The 7,958-nt window shown below is 43.4% G+C and overlaps 5 protein-coding genes across 5 annotated transcripts; 1 reads left to right on the forward strand and 4 right to left on the reverse strand.

Annotated features, from left to right (window-relative positions):
• Window positions 1-240: 240 nt before the first annotated feature.
• LALA0_S08e07404g (LALA0S08e07404g1_1) lies at window positions 241-579 on the reverse strand (the record flags this gene model as incomplete). The annotated part of the gene is made up of 1 exon (XM_022771262.1): window positions 241-579. The coding sequence occupies one exon, from the start codon at window positions 577-579 to the stop codon at window positions 241-243; it is 339 nt and encodes a 112-aa protein (XP_022629860.1).
• Window positions 580-1,429: 850 nt separating this feature from the next.
• Window positions 1,430-2,557, forward strand: LALA0_S08e07426g (LALA0S08e07426g1_1; the record flags this gene model as incomplete). The annotated part of the gene is made up of 1 exon (XM_022771263.1): window positions 1,430-2,557. The coding sequence occupies one exon, from the start codon at window positions 1,430-1,432 to the stop codon at window positions 2,555-2,557; it is 1,128 nt and encodes a 375-aa protein (XP_022629861.1).
• Window positions 2,558-3,135: 578 nt separating this feature from the next.
• Window positions 3,136-3,768, reverse strand: LALA0_S08e07448g (LALA0S08e07448g1_1; the record flags this gene model as incomplete). Its single annotated transcript, XM_022771264.1, has 1 exon — window positions 3,136-3,768. One exon carries the CDS (start codon window positions 3,766-3,768, stop codon window positions 3,136-3,138), a length of 633 nt encoding a protein of 210 aa, XP_022629862.1.
• Window positions 3,769-4,402: 634 nt separating this feature from the next.
• FUN14 (LALA0S08e07470g1_1) lies at window positions 4,403-4,993 on the reverse strand (the record flags this gene model as incomplete). The annotated part of the gene is made up of 1 exon (XM_022771266.1): window positions 4,403-4,993. The coding sequence occupies one exon, from the start codon at window positions 4,991-4,993 to the stop codon at window positions 4,403-4,405; it is 591 nt and encodes a 196-aa protein (XP_022629863.1).
• A 488-nt stretch (window positions 4,994-5,481) lies between these two features.
• RTS1 (LALA0S08e07492g1_1) lies at window positions 5,482-7,640 on the reverse strand (the record flags this gene model as incomplete). Its single annotated transcript, XM_022771267.1, has 2 exons — window positions 5,482-7,503; window positions 7,620-7,640. The coding sequence occupies 2 exons, from the start codon at window positions 7,638-7,640 to the stop codon at window positions 5,482-5,484; spliced, it is 2,043 nt and encodes a 680-aa protein (XP_022629864.1).
• Window positions 7,641-7,958: the final 318 nt, after the last annotated feature.

A 7,958-nucleotide genomic window follows, 5' to 3' on the forward strand; every position in this document is an offset into this window, starting at 1 on the left:
TAATCAATCCGCGCTGTATGTCTAAAGCTGTTAACTTCATTTTCCGATATTCGTGTCATTCATTTTCTATTTGAAGGTACTAGTCAGTGCAGTGTGCTCTATGTTGTTATGTCCTTTGGGGTACCTTCACCAAAGTCCCATCGAAACGGCCACCGCCTTGTCAATAAGTCTCAATTGATGACAGCGAGAGAATACTGCATTCGATCGCAACTTCTGAGCAACTCCTGCACATACCCTATCCTATGCTGGGATCTCACCATTCATAATAGCGTTAAAACGACGCTCCTTTTCCTCGTCCAATTTCTTGGTGTTTATTTCATCATCATTCTTGAAACGAAGCTTGCTCAGTTCATTCGGTATCACAAACGGCGGATGTTCCAGATCGCAATCGGCTCTACCCAACGGACAAAACCCTGTAACGTAACGTGGGTATATCGTTTTCTTGACGCACCCAGGTCCGGCAGGACAAAACCCCATCTTGTATTCTTCACACTCCTGGATCTTGCTGTTGGGATCCAAGTGCAGATATTGGCATTCTGGAGACTGTGTGCAATACCCATTTTTGAAAAGAATACGCATTCCGGCATTTTGCGCAGGTTGTATTCGTGTAGATACTCACATTGGACGTTTTCTTGCAGAGTCCTCGCAGCCAGTGCTTGCACACTATTTTGTTGTGGAAAATGGGCAGGACCTGTTCGTTTGGACATGAGGCACCGTTTGGACAGGACGGTGGACCTTCTGTAACATAGGGCCAAGACTCTTTCTCGCAGCTCACGTGATGAGTAATCAATGGCTGACATTCAGGGTCTTACTAGACCCCCTGACAGCAGCAATGGAATCAGTTCCTTTTTAGATGCACATACCGGCCTCTAAGCTAACCAAAACCCAGCTATTTTCCCTCTTCAACCCGTTACGTTCCTCTTATCACTTTTTTCCACTCCGTCGCTGTCACTTTTCAACCAGTTCGGAGTTTTCTTTTGAACACATACAGCGTATCATTTCCGTTTGGAGAGTGGCACGTATCTTTTCGTTACAGATTTGCACTCATTCGTTCAACTTTCTATCTTGAATTCCAACATTGACGATATTATTCCGGAATATTCAAAAATCGCCATTTCTAAGGCCCCAGAAGTGCTATTTTAACGCTAGGAAAACCATCAAAAAGCTCTTTCTTTACAGCTTCCACTCGTCAATTTTTTCACTAGCAAACCTATTCACACCAATGGTCCTTTCATCTTTTATATTCGTGAAATATCTTGGCATCAAATATCAAAAGTAAGGAGATTTATTAGATCTGTAAAAATATAACTATCTTGAGCTACCACTACATTCAACAAACAAACACATCCCATCACGATATATAGCCAACTACTCAGACCAGTTGACTCTAAGTAAATAGCTTTTGATTTCTATAGACTATATATAAGTTATGAGCGAAGACTTGAGGGAAAAACTGTTTCCCTTGGACGAGAAAACATCTCTGGCTGATTCTAATGAAGGTGAAATCAATCTTCCTGGTTTTAAAGTCAAGTCACAAGCTGTTTGGTCTATGAAAGAATTGTGGTCATGGCCAGCTTTTCAAATAGCAGGATCTGTATTTGCATCATTGACTCTAGTGGAGACGGTTTTATTGCATGTAAAAAGGGTCGAACTACCACTGGTTGTAATCGCAATTGGCTTCACAGTCCTTGCATTGGAGCTCCTTTTGATTGCTTTAACTATAGCTCTCGATCTCAAGCGTGAGAATGTTGCTAAAAAACATCGAGGCGAGCTTTGTCGCCTTGTAATGTTACACCAGCCGGGCTTTACATTGTCCAGCTGGGATATCATTGCCGTCTCTATGAACGCCTACCTGAAAAGAGAAGGGCTATGGCACACCGCTACATGCTTTGGGAGTGGATTTGCACTGTACACTAGCTACAGACAAAAGGTTTACTTGCCTTTGAAAGCGGGAAAGTTCGATGACGACGCAGACGTGGCTTTGCTTTTAGACGCCGCTGCGTCCTACGAACAATCCGTGCGTATCCCACAGATCTCCAGCGAAAAAACTGAGGCCTCAAATGCTGCTCTTCAAGAACAAAAACTACCTGTTGAAGTTTACAGGTCTAAAATCTCTTGGGCGTTGGCATTCTTGGCAAAACAATTTTTATTTGGCTGCTTCGGCGCGGTTATATATTCCTTCGGTTATAGAGGCTACACGAGGCTGTTGTTGATCGTGATGCAACTGCCACCGGTCCTTATTCGTTGGTTCACGAGAGGCAAGTGCCTCACCGTAACACAGGTCGGTCAGCTTTTAAAGACAGTGGAAGATCTTGAACCTTGGGAGGACAACTCAAACTGGGACGACGTTGCAAAATCATTAAACCAGTTAATGGGATTTAACAAAAACACTTATTTTTCGGCAGGTTTCTTTTACGATGGGGACGACTGCCGTCATATCTTTGAGTCCAAGCTTTCGTCCATCACTTCAAGTTCTAAACACGACATGCCCGAGTTTGTTGCTCTTGCAACTGAGCTGCAAGCGGCATGTGGCTTGGATGTCGCGGGGTGCGTTTAATTACGCACAAGGCTACTGGCATCATACCAATTGGCTCTATCTTAACACATTATACATGATACATTTATGACCAATCCTAAGTAAACATAATCAGATACATGACTTTGCAACGACAGTATGGTGCAGCGTCACTACACGGTCGAATACTCTAACACGTTGATAAACCAACTGGGGTGATTAGAACATCAACATCTCGCATAGCAATAGAGTCCTGGCAATATCTCCTATTTCACAGCCAAAATATAAATAAGGTTCTCGAAAAAACATGCAATCAAGGGCGTTGCTCTAACCTTTTGGACCTGGACCAATGAGTTGCGACACTTTATATAAAGTGGCTACAGCGGACTAATAATCAATCCGCTCTGAATGTCAAAAGCTGCTAACTTCATTTTCCGTTATTCGTGTCATTAATTTTCTATTTGGAAGTAATACTTAGTGTGATGTATTCTATCGCTGTTGGGTCCTTGAATGGTACCGTCATCAAAGTACAATCTCTTTGTCAACAAGCCTTAGCAAGTAACAGCATGGGAATACTGCAACTGATCGCAAGTTTTCAGCAACTCGCCGTATTCCCCTTCCTATGCTGGGATCTCACCATTGATAATAGCGTTCAAACGACGCTCCTTTTCCTCGTCCAACTTTTTGGTGTTTATTTCATCATCGTTCTTGATGCGTAGCTTGCTTAGTTCATTTGGAATTACAAACGGTGGATGTTCCAAATCGCAATCGGCTCTACCCAACGGACAAAACCCTGTAACGTAACGTGGGCATATCGTTTTCTTGACGTGCCTTTTCTTGCACCCGGGTCCGGCAGGACAAAACCCCATCTTATACTCTTCACACTCCTGGATCTTACTGCTGGGATCTAAGTGTAGATATTGACATTCCGGAGACTGTGTGCAATACCCATTTTTCGAAAAGAATACGCATTCCGGCATTTTCCGCAAGTTGTATTCGTGTAGATACTCACATTGGTCGTTTTTCTTGCAGAGCCCTCGCAGCCAGTGCTTGCACACTATTTTGTTGTGAAAAATGGGCAGAACGTGTTTGTTTGGACATGAAGTGCCGTTTGGACAGGACGATGGACCTTCTCTAGGGTTATAAAATTCGCAAACGGGACGATCTGGATCCAGGGAAAACGAGTATTCCTGTCGCAGAAATGGTTCGAATCTGAACGGATAGTTTGATGTATCTAGATGAACTCTGGACATGTTTGGTGTTGATTTGTCTAGTTTTTAAAGTTTAAGAAAGTTATAGGTGATGACTTGAAATATCGATAACTTCTTATTAATATATGGCGAGTACTTTTAAAAACTGCCGTGAGGACAAAAGAACCCTGGACGGTAAAGTGTGAAAGGACGAGGCCTTTCAGTGGTTTCAGAATTTTGAACTTGATGTGATGGGTAGTTTAGCTTGTTGATAGTGTCAATCAATGGTAGTTCGCTTGTTTGATGTATTTTGAGATGGTCATCTTGCTCACAACTGATGCCTATGACACTTCGGGAAATGGTCCCTGGCTTTGAGGAAAATCGTCCGTAAAGAGTAGCCCATGATGTACTGTAAGGTTGGTTTAACTAGCGGCTGGCATTAGAAGTCCAAACTAAGTTCGTGGTATGAGATTGAATGTCAGAGAGACTGAAAAGGATTGGTTTTGAGAATGAAATGATACGAGCGACGTAAAACGACTTGTATCCCTCTTAATGTGGTCTTGTTTATGCATTTGGAGAAAAGGGCCAAGGCTCGAACATGGAGAAAGAGTGCCGGTCCCACCTTTTATCGAGAGTCTCTCGGTTACGGGGTGGTTTCGATTGCGTGGCAAGAATCCGTCCATTCGGAATATACCCATCATATGTTGACTGCTGCCAAGACAAAAGTCAACAGAAAAGGGATCTTAAAACTAGGTCTATCCCAAATTAACGTGTTCACGTCCACTGACTCCTTCCCGGTTCTTAAAACGTATTTTGATAGCATCCATGTGGATCTTTTGTCGACGAGTCCTCTATTCTCAAGCCATTGAATGCCCAAAAGGCCACACGCCGTTATAAACACCAGGGCAGTGGATATTTTGCCCACTAGAACGCCGGCCACAACACCGATTACGGACCCTAAACACAACTGGCGATAGTTCAGCTTGCGAACTTTATTTTCGACTATGTGCACAGGGCTTCCAATCTCGTCTGGAAGGGTTTGATGTCTTTGTTTGACATCGAGGATCGTGTCGTTTTTGATGGCATTTTGGCCCGAATAATGCGAGAAACCCGCCGCCAAAAACACGGAGCCTGTAAGACCAGCAACAATAGGTGTAATGGAGATCGGAATTCTAGCCGGTCTGTGAACAAAAGAGTGGGTTGAGTTGAAACGGAAAGGAACGTTCACCAGCTTCTTCAACTGCATACCCGCAAAGTTTCTGGCGTAAAGGGGTCTCATGAAATTCATGGTTCTCGAAGTTCAATGCTATAACTATATATATATATATCTACGAAAGCGAAGCAACTAGTCCTCTGACAGGTTGTTATCGTGTCTTTAGTTGTTGAATTCGAATAGAAATGGTGATGATATGTTTAACAGGTAGAACTTCCCTTTAATTAGCCATAAGTAACGATACTTACGTACGAGTATGGTAACAAGAGATTCCACCTACTTTGGAGGAGTTCAAGTCTCCAAAGATGCAATACCACGAGCGTTATAGACGTTGTAGTCTCCAATCGCTCAATAACAGAACTTTTAAACACCATTGGTTTATAATGAAGTTTAACCTGCCCCTCCGGTGACCAGCTAGCGGAGGAGAAGGATGAAAGAAGCGGTCTAGTTGGGTATCAAAAACAAACTTTCCTTTCATGTTTTATGTGTTCCATTGGCGAGTGATTTTGCCACGGATCCTAGCTTCACTACACGCGATATGTGAAGCTTCTTCATTTTTACCATCAATGCGTTTCATTTACTCCATCGGTCCCACCACCGCTGCTTATCTTGAAGTCTCTGACGAAACCCTCTAATTTTTTCCAGTTGACCTCACGCTCTTGTTTGCGTCTTTGGGTTTCCTTGACCGTGGTCAAGTAAAGAGAATTACAATTGTCGTAAAGAACCGGATTTGTTTCCAGGAAAATTTTCAAAGCTTTGAATGCCATGGCGTGAATGGCGCGGTTCCAGGATCCAGAACTAATGGCCTGCTCCACCAAAACGTAAGGGTCGGATGTGCGGTTTCCATGGTCGTCGCCTTGCGACTCTAGGTCCAATTGTGAGGTGAGTTCGTACAGAGCCGGAAATATAATCGGAAGAATTACTTCGGCGTTCTCAATGCACAGGTTGAGAAAGTACTCGTTGTTCCAGTAGCTGAGCACTTTTTCAGACACCTGGAAATGTGGAGACGAAATGCATTTTGCAAGTTGCACAAATAAAGGCACTTCAATCTTAATGAATTCCAATGGCTCGATTACTTCGAAAATATCTTCAATCTCATTGAGAAACATGATCTCCTTCGTAGAGTTTACCTTGGGCCAGTACCTCAGCAGACCCATGACTACTTCTTCGGTTAGAAGCGGTTCTTTCTCCAGAAATTGCACCACGCAGTATGCGAGTTGTGGGTGGTACAATGACAAGCACCGCACCTTATGCATAGGAATCAAGACACGAACCAAGAAGATTTTGTGCTCTTCTTTCAACGGTAGCGCAAACCCATTGATAATAGATCCTAATATTTCTAGCAACTCTGCAATACCGTTGAATCGTTCGCTTTCGTAAACAAACTGCAGGAAAATGTAACTGATGGACCGACGAACGAAGCTCCGGAGACTCAAGAATTTTCCGTAAATGCGATGCAGTGTAGTCTTCAAACAGTCTCTTTCCCTGATATCTTCACTGTCGAATAGCTCGAGCAATCTCAGAATGAAGTCTTGATCAATGTACTGTTTAGCGATCTGGTGATTGAAATCGGGACTCTCAACAAATCTTAAGAAAAATTCATAAACACATTGCATGTGTGGCCACGCTAGTTCGTTCACAGGTTCGTCTTCATCTGGATCGAAAACCTCGCCAATGGGGTTTACAGGAGGAGGAATGGGTCTGAAAAGGTTATTTTTGAACATGTTGACCACATGAGCGTACATTTCCTCTGTGTAAGCAAATCTGTTGGTGACAACAAACTCAATGAGTTCCTGCATAGTGAGTCGTTTAATCTCTTTGCCCTGGATATCGAAACTAGGGTCCCCAAAGTCGAAAATTGTGTTACATTGGTCGACTTTTGCCAAAAAAAGTGGAATTTGCTCTTCTGGTGAAACATCGTCAAAATGGGGCAGTTTGGTGACCTGTGTGTAGCGCGATGGCTCAAATCTCGAAGAGGAATGTCTCTGTGGGCTCTTTATCAGGTCCAAATCAGCCTCTGGATTCAGTTTGGAAGGGTTTGGTAGTCGCTCAAAGGAATGCGATGAACGCGGGATGTCGACGCCGTTCAAAGAGACACCTCCGTTTGCGCCTTCTTTGGGGCTACTTGGTGTGGTGCCTGGGACGGCAAGGGACATCGTAGCCGAGCTTGGAGACAATGGCAAAGATGCAGCTGCAATCAATGTAGGTTGGGACGATTTTGAAGGCTGATTGATGTTTCCCATGACTTCCAGTTTCTTCTGGCTCGTCGAAGGTGTTGTGTTGGTGGAAGCTTCTGCGTGCGATCCAGTCGACGACGCAGTGGAGTTCACGCCACTTACGGAGCTTCTACTGCTACCACTTACACCACTCTTGACCTTCCCATTCTTGGAAGTTCCCGTTGGTGCGCTAGAACCCGAATTCTTTTTCTCATTAGAGCTTAAACCGGTAGAGTTTGAGCCACTTTTCTCGCTCGAAGTCTTGCTAGATACAGCTCCCGCAGTGCCATTGCTTGACGACTTCTTGGAGTCTTCTTTATCCTTCTTTTTGCCTCCGGAAGAACTGGATCCGGTGGTTTTCTTGATCAACTTTGGTAAAACGTAGAAATGTTAGTATATTATCCAAAACTCAGCCGCTTTTCACCGGAAAAAAGCCGGGAAAACTGCTTTTTAGCAGTATCACATCTGAATACAGTGATACAAACCTTTTGCTTGAAACCTCGCATCATCTTGGGCCACCTTTTATATGTTTTATGACCTCCTTTAAGTTCCAATTCCTTTATTTCATTGACCTTGATTGTATATGGTCTTGTTCAATCTTGACATTTCTTCTAGAATGGATATCCGGGTAACACTTTTGATAAAAGAGCGACGACAGAATAAACCAAAACTACCGAAACTTCGACCAAGCGGGAAAACAGTGTTGATAGAACAACAGCTGTGGTTAGCATAGTACACTCATACTGATTGACCTATAATTATTGGTACCTGCCTGTCAAACTTTTTGTCCGCTTCCTCCCAAAAAAAAAAAAAAAAAAAAAAAA

This window comes from Lachancea lanzarotensis, scaffold LALA0S08, assembly GCF_000938715.1.
Source record: "Lachancea lanzarotensis genome assembly LALA0, scaffold LALA0S08, whole genome shotgun sequence".
NCBI lineage: Eukaryota > Fungi > Ascomycota > Saccharomycetes > Saccharomycetales > Saccharomycetaceae > Lachancea > Lachancea lanzarotensis.